The 16425-nt window shown below is 42.2% G+C and overlaps 1 protein-coding gene across 1 annotated transcript; it reads right to left on the bottom strand.

Moving 5' to 3' along the window:
* Positions 1 to 292: 292 nt before the first annotated feature.
* On the bottom strand, positions 293 to 13182 carry ANAPC5 (anaphase promoting complex subunit 5). The gene is made up of 17 exons (XM_065032844.1): positions 12937 to 13182; positions 12374 to 12453; positions 11628 to 11737; positions 11032 to 11227; positions 9777 to 9843; positions 9065 to 9166; positions 8460 to 8650; positions 7446 to 7527; positions 6601 to 6690; positions 5512 to 5693; positions 4905 to 5040; positions 4602 to 4676; positions 3708 to 3829; positions 2464 to 2571; positions 1789 to 1936; positions 1036 to 1198; positions 293 to 640 (listed from the first exon to the last, which is right to left on the bottom strand). The coding sequence occupies exons 1-17, from the start codon at positions 13138 to 13140 to the stop codon at positions 426 to 428; spliced, it is 2271 nt and encodes a 756-aa protein (XP_064888916.1). The 5' UTR covers positions 13141 to 13182; the 3' UTR covers positions 293 to 425.
* Between the last annotated feature and the right edge of the window lie 3243 nt (positions 13183 to 16425).

Genomic DNA, 16425 nt, shown 5'->3' on the forward strand with positions numbered 1-16425 from the left:
GACTCCCCATTCTATACCACTCAAAATAAGCACAAAGGAACTTCGCCTACATTTTCCACTGTTTTTTTGTACCCCAGTGTTCATAAAGCCAGCATTGATATGGAAAACGTCATTACTAAGAACAGATATTACTTCATCATGACTGTGCTGCTCCCCTCAGTGTGTTTATAGCACAGTCAAGAGAGTCTTTTATCTTTTTTTCCTCATTCAATTCTTAATTTCAAGTACGGAATAAAAGTGAAATGGCTGGAAACCTATGTTTTCCCTTAAGTCATTACAAACAAAACACAAGTTTGTTCAATAGAAGACCATGATTTATTGGCAGTTCTTTCGAAACACAGATGACTGAATAAAATAAAAAGACATTTGTGAAAAAACAAAACCCCCAAACCAAGGAAAACAAACAAATCTCCTCTTTAAATGCATCACTTGAAGGCATTGATCAAGGGGACCCCGTGTGCCGGCAGGTCCTGGTGCAGCTGACGGAACAACATGGCACATTTGTTCCTTTCCTGGGTCTTGCCCAGGGTGTGGAACAGGCGAGCTTGGAAATAGAGAACATCTCTGAGCTGCTCTTTGCAGTCCACTTTGGCAAAGTAAGTCTTGGCTTCGTTTAGATTCAAGATTGCAGATTCCAAAGCTGTGGAAAAAAGAAGGACAGTCATATTTCAGATAATATCACAACAACTCCAAGCAATACAGCTCAATTCTAAGGAGCCCAATTATAAATTCCACAGCTTTTCAAAACAGTTTGTGTCTTAGCAACGTGGACTTTCAGCTAGTTTCTGTTACTCAGCCTTTGCTGCAAAATATGGGTGTGAAAGTATGCAGATAAACAAGATTGCATTATAAACACCGCATCTGTTCAATAACTAATTCCAAATTAATATTGCTGTCCAATGACTAGGTAACAGACTCTGCTGTATCATTTAAACTTTAACAGTGATCGTGTAGCAGGACTTCAGCATTTACACTGGTTTGCACTTTCCCACTCCTGAGCACAGTTTCAGTGAGCAGAATTACTCTTCCCACTACCTTCAGTCTTCTTTTGGGGAGTGTAGGAAGCTGCAGAAGCCACCTGACACTTGGCCACCAAGAACATGGCACAGCCTTTGTCCAGGACAGCTCCATGGGCCAGGACAGGTTCTATCGCCATGTGCAGAATATTCAGGGCTTGTTCAGGAATGCCAAGGATGAGCTGAAAGAGAAATATGTGCTGGTCTAATACTGGAATCCACTGGTAAGAGCAGCTTCTTCAGAGAAGACCAACATAAGCCACGTCTGTTTCTAATAATGCACCACAGACATTTTCCACATAATGTTCTTTGAAATCAAAACTTATTAGTAGAAATGAGCTACTATCTGAAATGATTAGGCATCGCTTCTCCACTGCAGTCAGTGCTGACAACCACGTCTCTGCCAGCCCAGAATAAACAATATAACTGAACTCCATTACAAGCATTATTTTTAATACAAACACAGGCTGAGCTGTGCTATTAGAAAGCCAAAATACAAGCAGAAAACGTAACAACTGAAGAAATGAAGGCAGGGCCAGTTTGGGCTTGCCTGCTTAATTATATGCAACAACTACACATCTTAGTAATACACATGAAACTCAACTTCCATTAGCTTCTTCAAAGGGTTTTACATCTAGAGTATACTTCTTCAGAAGCAATAATTTAATTCGAAAAAGGTTGTATTCTTAAATCTCACGGGAGTAAAACCAGCATCCAGACCCTCAGAATAAACGTTGCCCTACAGCCCTGTGGAAACACAGATCAGACGTACCTGGGAGAAAGCCAAGTTGAGCACAGTTTCCGACGCCAAGTACTGCAGACTATACTCTCGAGAGAGGGCAAGAGCCTGCAGCAGCACCGGCAGCGCTATGGTGTGACACGAAGATCTCCAGTAGAGCTCTGCGATTGACAGCAACACGCTGACCAAAATGAGGGAAAGAATGACAAACGTTTGATTTTCATAAAAAATGTCCACTTGTTTCCCGAATGGTTATTCCATGCATAACAGTGTTGATTTTATTATGAATTATATTACTGCATATATAATAAACTTCAATTATGCCCTTAAGAGGAGAGGCCACCGACATACAAAAGATTAAATAACACTGTAACTGCTCTGAAGGTTACTGCAAAGGTACAATTACACACATACATTTCCATTTCCTATATATTTTGGATGCAGAGTTTCCTTCTTCCATACATCTTAATGGAGCTTTAAAATAAGTTTACTACCTTTTATTTTACATATTAAAGATGACTAGGTTTCAATTCCACAATATTTTGAGGATCTCTCCATACCATGATTAATAACTGAAATTGTTTTGTAATCCCCACATCATAGCAGGTGATCTTGAAGACAAGTGAAGTCTCAACACAGACAAATCGAAATGGCTGATTCTAATCACTGCAAAGTGGCTTTAATACTCCAAAAATGAAACATTCTTACCTAATCACCATCTCAGTGTTCTTGATTTTCTGGCAGTGGATCAACAGTTTCTGCAAAAGTTTGTGTGCCTCTGACATTTGATTTTGGGCTTTCAATACAATGGCTTTTCTGCCGTGGTAGAAAGAAAACATCACTGATCATATTTTTATAGTTTAGGTACAACTGTGCTCTTCAGAACACAGTAGGACAGGTCTCTACTCCGCAACCTCTGTTCATTCTAACTGCAGAATGGCATTCTGACGAAGCGTACACATGCTATACACACTGGCAGGGGGAAAAACAGCACCCTCCGGTTCCAGTTGGACAACTCACAGGCAGAAAGGATCAAACTCATAAAAACAGCCTTGGATAGAAAACAGGAATTGCCAAACCCAAAGCCCAAACAGGCAGCAGAAGTGGGAGGGCATGCAAGCTAGAAAGCACAAGTAATTATGTGTAAGAAAAACAGGTATGAGGTAAAGTAGCTAAAATTGGCTTGAGCTACCAAGGAGATGGAGCGACAGAGAAAGAGCGAGAACAGGGAAATAACAAACAAACACGCAGCAGCAGGGCTGTGGATTATACAAACACCCTGAACCCAGACACCGAGTAGAGTATTTAAAGATCAGGGAAATCACAAACAGTCCAATTCCAGAAGGACAAGCATCAGGTCCCACAGCTTGAATACTGATCTGCTGGCTCGCTGGCACTGCCTGGTTTTAGGTGTTTTGCCTCATTGAAAATCAACAGGAAACTGCTTTTAATGGTAAGTTGTTTTTCATACCAAATAACAAGTTTAAACCCTACCTATTTCTAACATGTCATTCTCATTTAGAAACAAGAACTCATTACAGTGAGAGAAAAAATCATATTGCTCTGTTTTATAGGCACCAGGACACGGATGAGGACACTCAAGCTTGAGATCCCTCACTATGTGACACAAAATTCTGCTTTGCGCTTAGGTCTGAGTACAGTTACCATGGCAGATTGTAAAGATGTATTTTGTGTTCTCATAACAGATCTATGGCTCTAGAATAACACGAACTTCAGCAGTGCTATTCCAGTTCCAGAGAAACAACTGGAAATTATTATTGCAGGACATACTCTAATGGAATAAGCACTACAGGCTAGACAGCGTGACCATAATTAGCTCTGGAAAGGGAAGAACATGTAAGAACATGTGACTGCCAGTGATAATTTTGCTATGTTTTTCATTGTCTTCACAGGCCAAACCTGCAAGTATATGCACATTCGTGATTTCTTACCTGTATACGCCTTCGATGCTATTAAGTGCTGTAATTCCTGCTACAAGAGAATCTGCTACATGATATCTGCCATCATTCATGGCTCTCTCAAACTGTATTTTCTGATCAAACAGCATCCAAAGCTAAACAAAGAACATCCAAGGACAAGTTTTAGAAGTTGTGCCTGTTCATATTCTAATCCAAAGTTAGAACTTCTTATTTTTCCCTGCGGATATCTGTATCTAGACACAACTAACTCCACTGCCCAATTACTGAATTAAATAAATTACTGTCCTCAATGGAAATGCTCTGGTCTGGATTAATGTTTCAATACCAAAGCTCACCTATTTAAGTGCATTTTAAGGAAAAAAGCTCTTCTAAATTATTACTAATGCTTTGAATCAGTAGACTTGTTCTGTAGTGAAAAGAGAAGAACCAAACGATATTTACTTGAACACTTCAATGTAAAGACTACCTTATAGACTCATGTGTTTCCCAGAGTCACACAAAAAATAGCCTATTCTCTCAGTTATTTCTGGATAGTAATATATCAAAATAAGTAGCTCTAATTTAACAGAACTTTGAAGCTCCAAATTAATGCAGAGCATTTAACTCCTATATGTACTCACAAAGGACGTGTATATTCCTCTGTCAATGACATTTCTATTTAAACAGTGTTTTCTTAGGAGGCTTTGCTGAGATAAATGTCTCACCAGCCTTGAAACAACAGAGGAATCTTTTGCATGCTTTTGTAGAAAAGGTCATGCTGCGCAGCTTCCCATGAGGTCATGAGCCAAGTGAAATGAGCAAACATATAGCCCAGTACATACAGAGGAAAGAATTCAGGTGCAACGGAATTCAGATCCTATTGTGTAATAGTTACATAATTTACAGGCTAAATTATCGATATTCTACCTGTGCATGCTGACTATTGGGAGGGAATCTTTCCTTTAGGTGTTTCAGTATTTCAGAAGCAGCTGGAAAATATCCCTGTAACACAGAAACAACAGGCTGATTACTGGGGGAAGCACCACGCCCCTCGATTTCAACACAACCTTCACGGAAAGAACTTTCCAAGCAAAAACCCTGTGTTTTCTTCGCCCCCAATGCAGACGTTAAAGGCAGAACAAACCATGAGTCAAGTCTCGCACTCTGTCAGTAACACCCACGCGTCCTCTTACCCAAATGACATTTTGTGCCACCAGCCACAGAACTCACCTGCTCTGCGTGCAGCTCGGCCAGGTGACACAACACCACGGCGAAGGACTCTGTGTTGTTCTGCTGCACACCCACGTTCACGGCCTCCAGACTGTTCATGCTCAGCAGCGTTTGGGCTTGTTGAAGTGCCATGGTGCTTGTGCAAGAGAAATACCTTTTAGCTTTCAAGCAACAAGCAACCATTTTAAATCTATGATCTTGTTATGACAACAGTCTACATTTTTGGGGTAAGCCAGGGGCCCTGGGGAGAATGAAAACTTGTAAAACAACTGCTACCCAGGAACTCTGCACTTTGCAGCACATCGAGTACTACGTACCAAAGGCTGCGCACTGGCTAAGCACAGAGATGCTGAAAACGGGGGCACAGGAACAACTTATGATCTATTCGCCACTACTAAATGGAAACTCAATCTCTTCTCCAGTATGAGTTTTAAAGGAACACAAAAGAACAGAAATAATTGCACTGAGCCTGTAGTGAATCACAGTCTGATTGCTTTTAGTGTGCTGGAGAGAGACAGTCACTTGTTACACCTATATAAATAACTCAAAATGCATTATGTGCTAACAAGTACAGTGAGCTAACCCAAGAGTTCGAAAGAAACAATACCTGCGGCCATATAATCTCCAAATGGCCGTTTTCTGTGCTATACTAATATCAATAAGCTCTGACAAGCTGTGTTTCCAGTGCAACAGATCAGAATCTTTTAAGGCGTCCATTAGTTTGTTGGCAGCGTTTCCTGCAAGAGCTCTTTGCTGAACCAAGGACTGTATTCCCAGGGAAGCAAGGTACTGGGAAGAAGAAAAGAAAATAACAACAGCATTGAAAGACAATAGAGTGCACTACACTTGCAAACTGCAGCAGAGCAAGAGTTCTAAAGGGAGAAAAAATCCAAAAGAAAAAGATGTGTTGTTATTCAGCACAAAGGAACACTGCTCCAGGCATTTCTTTAAATATCCACTTATGCACACCCACACATATGTGAATGCCATTTTGCTAGATGTGAAAGGTAATTTCTACTCCCCCACACAGAAGTCTTAAAAGTGGATGACAGAACTTGTACCTGGATTCCTCCGATGATGAAACAGCTGTGAAAACACAGAGCCCTCCCTCCCCTTCCCCAACAAGTTGCCGTATCTGCTCTCATCTCCCAATGCCAGCAGTTTAGTTTCCTTCAGAACAATTCTCTTAGAGAGACTGCAGATACTGGGGAAGATTGAACTAAACATCAACAATAACAGTTTAAGGGCACAAAACTATCTAAGGGGAGGGCTGCCTTGCAAGATGTCACAACTGGGACAGAGCTGTGCAAGTAAAGATGTGTTCAAAGCACTGCCAGGGGCATCAGCACTGAGTTTTGGGGAAGGCGGAGGCACAAGAAGCTCCCTTGAGCAGCAGCAGATTGTGCTGTGGGCCTGAGGCCAAAATGGGGCATGGGGCCAGGCTGGTAGCCACAGAGAGCTTTTCTGCCTGAAAAACAAGTTAGAAGGAAAAACAGTGGGCCTTGCAATAATGCACTGGCATTAAAACAGGTGAACTCAGCTTGCTAATGCAAAGAGTAAAAATAATAGGAACAGCTAGAATTTGGAGTGCTAAAATATATTTGTTTAAATACAGACCAGCCACAAAATCCTACCATGCACGCTCCCCTCACCACATGTGTTTGTCCTAGAATAAAGATAAATGAAATGGACTTACCGGCAAACCAAAATGAAAGGATTTGGTTACAGAGTGCTCCAGCAGAACACAACTATCAAATATCTTCTGCTCCAAGATGTACAACCAGCTCTAACAAGGAAAAGAAGTTTAAAATCTCATTGTAAATAGTTAATGGCTGCAGCATGTTCAACTTCCTTTTTATTTTTTTTTCACAGAATGCACAAGAACTCACTGGAAATACAAACGGCTCTTCAGAATCAATATGATACTAAGGAACTGTCTATTAAATGCTACACAGCAAAATATATCAAAAGTGCAGCCAGGTGGAGGCACTGGTGTGACAGCAGTCAGCGCTGGAGGTTCAGAGTAAAGCGCAGAAACCCCATTATACAGTTAACTGGGGAAAGCAGGAGTTTGATACCATAGATGCCAATTTGTTATAACAATAATGTTAATTACAGAACAAAATACAGAGGAAAACTAAGTCTTTCCATCCTCCTTTTTGCTCAAAAGAAGGCTGATTATTCTTCGGGGATCCAACAGATAATAAGGAGGAAATTTATGATATACTTTGTCTCTTTAAAACACATAAGGCTAAACTTGGAGCTTAGTACTGAGATCTTACTACTCGTGGATCACAACTCCTGTTTCAGGAAGTAATCTTGAGTTGCAACAAAACCATCCCATGATCCCCCTACAGTTTTTCTCTGGGTGACCCATCTGTCAGAAGCAATGTCACCCCACTGCCGGACAGACATATGTAAATCACTGATGCGTTTGATGAGATATTAGTGTGAGAGTAGTTCCGCCCCAGTTCACCGAGCAAAGGCTGAGGTAACGCAGACAAAGGTGCCTTCACCTCTCCTTCAGCACAGCTATCTTACCAGGCAGTGCTGCAAGCAAACATGGTCGTTAGACTCCTGTGCTATCCGGATGGCTTCCTGAAGTGCAAGTTCAGCCTGCTGGCTATCAGCCAAAAAAGGGAAAACATATTAGTATTCCCACAGTGCTTAAAAATACAACATCATGACACAGAAGAGGAATACTGATCTAAATTATGCATATCGCACTCAGAAGATAACTTTGACTTAATAGACCACATGAGAAAGCCTCTGTTTTCCTCCTAGCACTTCAGCAATATATTCTAGTCTTGAGGGTAATAAGCAAGATGGGATCTGCAAGCCACTACAAAAACGCAACTGTAACCCCTAAGGGCGCTTTCAAACCCTGTAAGTGCCAATGTGCCCAGTTATTGTTTGAACAGGGGCAACATTAAGCATCTGCCTCCATAAAAAAAGTTGTTGCTCTCAATTTTGCAGATGTCCTTCCCATCTCCAGGCCTATTACATGATGCATCCAGGCAGCAGTCGATAAATACAAACCATATATGGAGATGGCTGAGCCAGTTTTATCAATAACACCCACCCCTATGGCACTTTAAAACCAAAAAAAGCTCAGATGGCTTTTATTTTTTTTAATTACTCTTTTTCCAGATCATCAGCTCTACGTTGATTTGAATGTTAACAGGAAACCAACCATACTTTCTTGAGATTATAGCTGAAAATAGGTATTCACATCCATTGCCTGTTCTGAGGTCATGGAAATGCAGCAATTGAGAACTTAAATTCCTAGGAAACAGTTGCAAGTGGACGCAGACAAATGTCAACTCTTACCCTGCTGTAGATGGCTCAGTTATTATGGAAACCAAATAAATGTCAAAACAAAAACAAACCAAATCAAGATTCCAAGAAAATTTCGACCCAACCCAACTACAGTTCTTATCAAATTAGGGGAAGACCCCCTCCTGAACAGATTTTCTGAATGAACAGAAGGTTTATCAGCACTTACGAGATGCAACACGATTAATTTTAATTGTGTGGTACAATATATTAACTTACTAATGGCCAAAGCGACAGTGCAGTGCAGCCAGATTCAGAGCAGCGTATCTCAGACTCCGGCCGTAACCTTCATCCCCGTTGCTTTTGCTTTCTGCTCCAGTGAGAATTAAACGGTCAAAATAATGAAGGAGGCTGTGTGTCGAACTGAAGACGTCTTGCACTCTGAGACTATTTAAGTAGCTTAAATAATGCTAAAAAATGAAGCAAAATCAGCTTTAACTACACAGAACTATTACAACAAATTTTTCTTTTATAATTACCATGTATCTTCTGACTGAGAAAGGTTCCCTGACAAGTCCAACAGTCAAATACTGTACAGCCAGGAATGTAAAAAGAAATAAGTTTCAGGTTTAGTTCAACAAGAATGCGCTCACATGGACCCACCAAAATTAAGAGGATTATATCTGTGCATAAAGCTGGACATGTGGTTAAGCACTTCACTTAGTTAAAGTTTCAGTCTGAATTACTAAACATTTACATGCAACTTGCTCGCTTTCTTACAATCTGCTTATATTTCAATATGGAATAAATGACTCCCAAATAATCCCATCCTGGAGATAAGAAATCCCTTTACAACCATTCCGGATGAGGAAAAAGATACTTACTGCTTCAGCAAAGTCTGGATTAAATTTTAACAAGTTGTTCAATTCCTTTTGTAACGATGCTGGAGTAAGAGCCTTTGTTTCATCATTCTTCAATAAAGAGGCCTGGAATAAAAATTGAAAAGTCAAAATAAGATAAGCAACTCAAACTGGAGGGTTACAAATATATTTTAATATATGCTTGTCAGGTTGTTATCTGCTTGGAGAGAACATTAAAGAAGATTTTGTGACAACTCTCTCTACTACGACACTGAAACATCAGTGGCAGTTTTATTCTATCCCATATTATAGCACTCACTTGCCAGAGATCAGAGAGACCCAGTAAAACAAAAGCTTATTCAAAGGACTGTTTAAAGGTACTTAAAGAATTCTGTTTAAACTTCTCTTTGAAGAACTAATACAATGGATCACTCACTGGAATTACGTGTATCTTACAACAATCTAGTTACCAGAATACGCATTTCTGAATACTGAAATTGCATATTTAGCAGACATCAAATCTGAGGTGAGCAGTCAGAACAGAAGTGACCTTCTCAGAATCAAACCTCACCACAGGGTGCCCATGCCTACGTACAACACTGTTAGGCCCAAGTGCTCATGCTGAGCAGGTACATGCAAGATATCAACAAATCTTTAACATCATATCTGTGGGTAAAACTGAAGGTGAAATTCACGTTACAGAGCACGTACTCAACTTTATTCAGAATTAACATACCTGCTGAGAAAGAAAATACTCTGCTTGTTTCTGGGAAAGAGGCCCATTGCAAGACATCTCTTCTTCCCTGATAAGAAGCACTCTGGTTAGAAACAAGGGTGGTGCAATAGAATACAAAGAAATGTAGTTTATCAGATACTCCACACTTTTGCATTATAGAGATTTATGAAATACTAGAGCTCAACAGCATGAAACTAAAAGGAGAAAAATTAATAAAGAATAAAATAATCTGCTACATCAAAGCCAGCAATTCTAATGATTTCACGCACTTTAGTGGTAATCTCCAACCTGTAGAGACCGTGGTCAACGTGAATGTTACACTTAAATACACATGAAAACACAAATAAAAACAGTAGATAGAAGATTTGGGGTGAAAATATTCAAATGGCTCTGCTCTGTTTTTCTTTTCTTCTGAAGAAGTCACAATGAAATGAGCTGGCACTTTGGCCACAAACGTCACTCCAGAAAACAGCTGTTCTGCAAAAGCAGACAGAGGTTTATTCCATGGAAAGATGGAACTACACCACACAGCCAGGCTGCAAAGGCTGTGAACTGACTCATGCTGTAGCTGAGCATCCACAAGCACAATTTTATATATAAAGACAGCTTAGAATGTACATTTTAAATATATGGGTACATAAAATGCTTTTTGGATTATTCTTACAGTGGAGCACGTCTTTAGCAGGCAAAAAAAAAAATCAATATCAGCTTCTCATTTTTGATGTAAATTAATGTGAGCTCTTTTATTTGGAGAAGGGCAAAAAGAGAAGCGTCAAACACGAAGCCTAACTTTTCCTTAGGGAGCACTGTCTCCTTGGCACATCACACCCTGGCACAACCAGAGGCATCACTTGGCAGCGGACGGCACAGAGGGAACTGTGGGCAGCAGCATCTGGCCCTTGGCTTGTGATTCCCTGCGAGAGCAGGAGAACAAGGTACCGCCATCTTCTGAGACAGCTGGCAGAACTCGTGACATCTACAGTGTCACCACATGGTGGCACCAAGGACACGGAGAGCCTGCCCAGCTCTGCCACTGTGGATGAGTCTTTAAAAAAATACAAGATTACACACACCACATCTCAGTTTCGCAGCTGAAGGTGTTAGTGACAGGACACGGGGCCTAAAGGAGCATTCGTGGAGTCTGGAAGGTTTAACAGGAGCATCACCTTGAGCTGCAGAAAGCTTATGTTTACTCTGGTGTGTACAGAGGTAATCTAAATTAAGACTAATTCTCTTAATTTTAAGTTAATATCACCTTAAAGGCACATCCAGTTCTTCTTTCTCCATTTTCCCCTCCAGTTCCTCTGCATTCATCAGCTCCATATCACTCTCATCAACTCCAGTTTTCTTCTCATCATTTTCAACGTACTGCTGAAGGGCCGTGAAAAGTTTATACACCTGACTAAAAGAAAGCTTATTGTATGCCAAGATCATGTGGCGCAGAAACAGACCTGCAAAGGAAAACATCTGCTGTGACAACAGTTCTAATGTTGCTGTGTCAGAGAGGAGACTAGAAATCACAATACTCAGAAGCTTAAATCGCATTATTTCATTTTGTTTAAGTGTCTCATCTCGGCCTAGTTATTGACAACACTCAGTTTTTCAGGGTGTAAATCTGATATTAACTTAGTGGCAAATCTCACAGACTAGCTGATCACAGGAAAATGGTTAAGATGAGTAAGAACTGCCAATATGCAAAATTATTGGTTAATATGAAACATCTGAGTGATAAGAAAATCATATTATGCAATTTTTACACCTCCTGAAAAGAAAAACAAAGCTGTATCCTGGGTGAACAGCATCAATGATAGATATCACACCAAATATAGTGTATGGATAACAATTAGTTACCTACTACGCTTGTTTTATGAACTTCTGGCTCTGTACGTGTAAATAAAACTGAGACGTCATCAAAAAATTGTTCCATATCTTTCAATTGTCCTTCTGCAATAAATTTTAACCTAAATAGGGAAAGAAAATCATATTTTTTAGGGTATTAATAAAATGAACGCATCAAATAAAATATTCTATTTCAGGTATAGATGAGCGACACAATCAGAACCAAGTAGCAGCTAATTCAGTAGGCCTGGAAGTTTTTTATACCCATAAGCCAAATCAAAACACAATAAGTATTATTAATAAGCCAAGTAGTAATCAGGGCTTTTTTCTTTTTTTAATAGTTCTTTTAATAAAGAGAAAAATTAGAAAAGATTGTCGTTCTCTTTAGAAAACAGTCAGGAACCCAAAATAGACTGATTTTTTAAAACTCCTGCTGTTTAGCGAATTAGCGAATGTCAAAACAGATCTTCTGTATCATAGAAACTTTTAAAGTAGATGGCCTCAATGTTTGGTGTGTGTGAACTTACTTATGAAAACTCAGCAAACTCTAAAAGTAAATCTTTGCTCCAAACATATCGCTTTTTAAACTGTACATTTACAGGTTTCAGCCTGGAGCACCGTGACTTCGCACCTCCCCCTGCTCCCAGCCCACAGCAGGGCTGGCGTCCGGCCCTCGGCCGCTTCTCCCCCCACTCCCCGATGGAGCCGCTGAAGGGTTTGCTGCGGGCACGGAGGGGAGACGCAGCCCTGGCGCCCACCTGCTGTGCACGGCTCTGGCCAGGCGCGGGCAGGACTCCTCGATGGCTTTGTGCAGTCGCGACAGCGGCATGTCAGGACCCTGGGGAGGAGAGCGACATGTCACAGAACCACAGACTGGCTGGGGTTGAAGGGACCTCTGGAGATCCTCCAGTCCAACCCCTGCTAACGCAGCGTCACCAGAGCAGATCACACAGGGTCACGTACAGGTGGGTTTGAATGTCTCCAGAGAAGGAGACTCCACACCTGCTATGGGCAGCCCGGTCCAGGCTCTGGCACCTCACAGGAAAGAAGTTTCTCCTCATATTCAGAGAGAACCTCCTGTGTTTCAGTCTGTGCCCACTGCCCCTCATTCTGTCATTGAGCACCAATGAACAGAGTCTGGTCCATCCTCTGACACCCATTAATCAGCATCAATCAGATGCCCCTCAGCTTCTCTTCTCCAGCTGAACAGCCCCAGCGCTCTCAGCCTTCCCTCACCCTCAGGCCACAACTCAAGAGGCTCATGGGGTCCCCCCCTCTCTCTCCCTCCCTCTCAGAGCCCGGCCCGGGCCAGTCCCCGCACCTGCAGCAGCGGCAGCAGCAGCCGGTTGAGCCGCCGCCGCTCCAGCAGCCCCAGCTGCTCGCTGACGCGGACCAGCTCTCGCAGGAGCAGCAGCAGCGCCATCTTGTAGGGGGTGACCCAGTCCTTGATGCCGAAGACGTTGGCGTGCACCACGCCGTTCGTCATCATGGGGTTGAAGTAGAGGCTCTCGTGGACGCTCGCCATGGCGGCTCCCGCCCCGTCGCCCGGGAAACCGGCCTCCCCCGCCGGCCAATCGCCGGCCGCCGTCGCCATCACGCGGGGCGCGCCGCGGCCAATCAGAGGCGGGAATGTGCGCCTGCATGGCGGGGCCGGCTGGCGGAGCGAGCCCAGACGGGACGTTCCAGGGAGAAAAGGGTCCGCGCGGCGCCGCCTGCAGGGCAGCGGGGGAACGGCGGGGGCGGCCCCGCGGGGCGGGCGGCGGCTCTGCCGGGTCTGGCGAGCTGTGGCCAGTGTCCGTGTGGCCATTGCCACAGCGAGCGGCTGGGCACGTCTCCTCCACGGGCACGGGCGTCCACGCTGCTGCTGACACAGCCCGTGGGGCTGCGGGTGGTGGGGCCAGCACCCAAACCATGACCCCAAGAGGTCCTGGGGACCAAACCATGACCTGAGAAGTCTTGGGGATCAAACCATGACCCTGAGAAGTCTTGGGGACCCTCGCAGCCCCCCTCCCATAACGGGAGACTGATCCGTGCTCTGACACGAGTGTTTCCTCGGTGCAGCTGGAGACACCATGGAGTGAATTCACTCGTTAAAATGGATTTCTGGCAAATTAATTGTGATGCAATGAAGATATTTCCACGCATAAGTTTTTATTTTCTCAATAATTTGTTAAAGTACTTCATTAAGGCATCATGTTCCCAAAGAAAATACTCTAATTATTATAATAGTTCTCATTTTTGTGAGAGAAAAACAAAACTCAATGTTATTATACATCCACATGTCCCCGGGGATTTCAGTTGAGTTTGTTCCTGATTCATGCCTGGGGGTGGTGAGAGGAGAAGGAGGCGAATCAAGCACAGAGTAATTTTCTAGAATACATTTACATTTAAGAAACTTAATGTTGTAGTTAGTTGTTGCAGGCATAATTAATGATAGCTTCCTAGACCTCAATGAACTAAACACTCATTGAACTATATCTGAATATAAACCCCAGGGAATAAATACAGCTATTATGTTCTAAAGGTCAATTTACTGACATTTCCTGTAAAGAAAATGTGACAGCTTGGGCGGAAACACCGAAATGGTGGAGCGGGGAGGGGCGGGAGATGAGATAAAGGCCGAGCTGCAGCCAGCGAGCGCAGAACTAGGAGGAAAGAGGAAATCACACACATCTGGTTCTGACATCTCCGTGCAACGCTCTGGAGCCAACGTGCGAACTCTGCCGACAATCCTCCAGCCTGTGGTGTAAAGAACACTCAGGACATGCTTTTAAAGCATATTTAAATACGCTCAAACACCTAAAAAACTCCAAATAAGCAGCAAGAGATTATTTTGGTCGTATTAAATTCAAGATTAGGTAGTTTGACTGAAAAAGTCATCTTTTATCTTACCTAAAATAGGCAGATGGCCCTGATAATGTGGCTGGGCCGCTGTGTGGTTTGGGGACATTTCGTGCAATGCTGAATCTCTCAAACCAAACCTCTGTCATCTGAAAACCTTCTCAAAAGTTAATTCCAAAGTGCTGTGCGTCTCTGGCATAAAATTGAATACTAAAATGATTCCTCCCATAGGTATTAATATCCAATCAGAAATTTCCAAATAAAGCCCAGAGATTAACTTTATTTTTCTTTAACTTCACTGTAAAAATTTGCAAAATGTTACATTAAAAACAAATGAATATTCCCGGTAAGAATCACTTCTCTGCCTCACTCTCTCGTGATGCGTAAAACCTTGGGGGATTACTGAGCTGCAGCGAGTCGTGTTATTTCATGGCAGAAGGAAATGGGACACCCAGCATTAATAGATTTAAATCTTTTAATGCTCCTTTGGCGCAATCCAGAAGGCTCAAGTGAGGACAAGTCTTTTATTAATAGAACTTCTCTTATTAATAGAACCTCTGCAAATGCTACTTTTCATCTACGGAGCAGCCGGTGAAGTTCCTCATTTAAAAACAATCTACGTGGTTAAAATTTAGACGCCTTAGTGCATTAAAAGTGATCTCAAATCACATGTTGCGAATATGATTCATCGAGATCTGCCCAAATGAAGGCGGGAGTGGCAGCGGCAGCTGCCAGCACAGTCACCAGATCCCAGCTCCGTCAGGCCCATGTTACTCCCTAAAACATCTGTGTTTGGGAGGGTTTTGTGTTGGCAAATCCTTAACAAAGCTAAAGGAAAAAAATGTAGGTTTTGCTGGGTTTGGCTGATCTGTGGGATCACGCTTTTACCCCACTTACCGGGACTGCAGGAGGAGCTCTTATGTTTTAATGTAAGATCATTAAAAACAAATCTGTGTATAATTCGGTACTTCAGGGATGACTCTAAATTTACGTGGCATAGGAGTTTTTGAAAATCAAACTGTTCTGATATTTCTTAAGGTGTCTTAAAGCAATCTCTCGCATGAGAAATGTGGGAAATGTGCCATTGCTTGTTCCGACATTGTATTCACAAGGCTTTCCCACTATCTTTTCAGTTGCTTTGACTAAAACTACAAGCTATTATTGTGGAAAAAATACATTTTAAATAAATCATATGTAAAAGTTCATAGCATATCAAAAGTCTGTCAAGGAGCATAAGCATTTACAAAAACAGATGACCAGATTTTGAATTAAGATATGGTGTCAGTGCAAATCCAGATGTTGAACTGCACTTAGTATCCGCTCTTGATGCTGAAGCTGCCAAGATTGTGCCATTCTTATAGCAATTACAGATCTTTTTTTCACTCAGTTCTTGTATCTGACTTGCTCCAAAAATAGATCCCACCCGCAGAAATTATTAAAGATTGCATGCAACCTTTTGTATGGGTAAATTTGTGTTCAAAATTTATTTTTAGCCACTTTCGCGTGCTCCTCTTTCTGGCAAAGACCTTTGTTCTTGGTCCCATGTGCTCTTACATAAAGTTCTACTTAACACTTGGTTTGTATTTTTTTTTAATGTTATCTCCTGGTTAAAAGCTTTCAGTTCTTACAACCTACGATTGTTATGTATTCCATTCATAGCATAGTAACAGCATCCAGAAGCTGAAAGTGGAATTTTAAATAACAGACCTTCTTTTCTATTATTTAAAGATTGTCACCAAAGGGCTTGGCAGAGTAATGGTGCCTACAGCAGCCAGGCTTTTAATTCCCTGTGTGACAAACCCTGCTCGTGCGCAGAGGTGACAAAACACCTGAGTTTTAGTGACAAAACACCTGAATTTTGGTGACCGGCCCCGTTACCCCCCGCCCCCGGGGATCGCAGCCACCTCCGTTACCCCGGGGCGTGCATAGGAAAAAAAACAAACCAACTCAAAAACAGGAGGTAAAAGTT

Source organism: Columba livia, chromosome 17 (genome assembly GCF_036013475.1).
Source record: "Columba livia isolate bColLiv1 breed racing homer chromosome 17, bColLiv1.pat.W.v2, whole genome shotgun sequence".
Lineage (NCBI taxonomy): Eukaryota > Metazoa > Chordata > Aves > Columbiformes > Columbidae > Columba > Columba livia.

Coding starts and splice junctions, on each gene's coding strand:
- ANAPC5 (XM_065032844.1), bottom strand. CDS start 13,140: ATGGCGAGCGTCCACGAGAGCCTCTACTTCAACCCCATGATGACGAAC. Junction 8,651..9,064: donor ATCCAGACTTTGCTGAAGCA/GTAAGTATCTTT, acceptor TTCATTTTTTAG/CATTATTTAAGCTACTTAAA. Junction 2,572..3,707: donor AGCATCGAAGGCGTATACAG/GTAAGAAATCAC, acceptor CTACCACGGCAG/AAAAGCCATTGTATTGAAAG.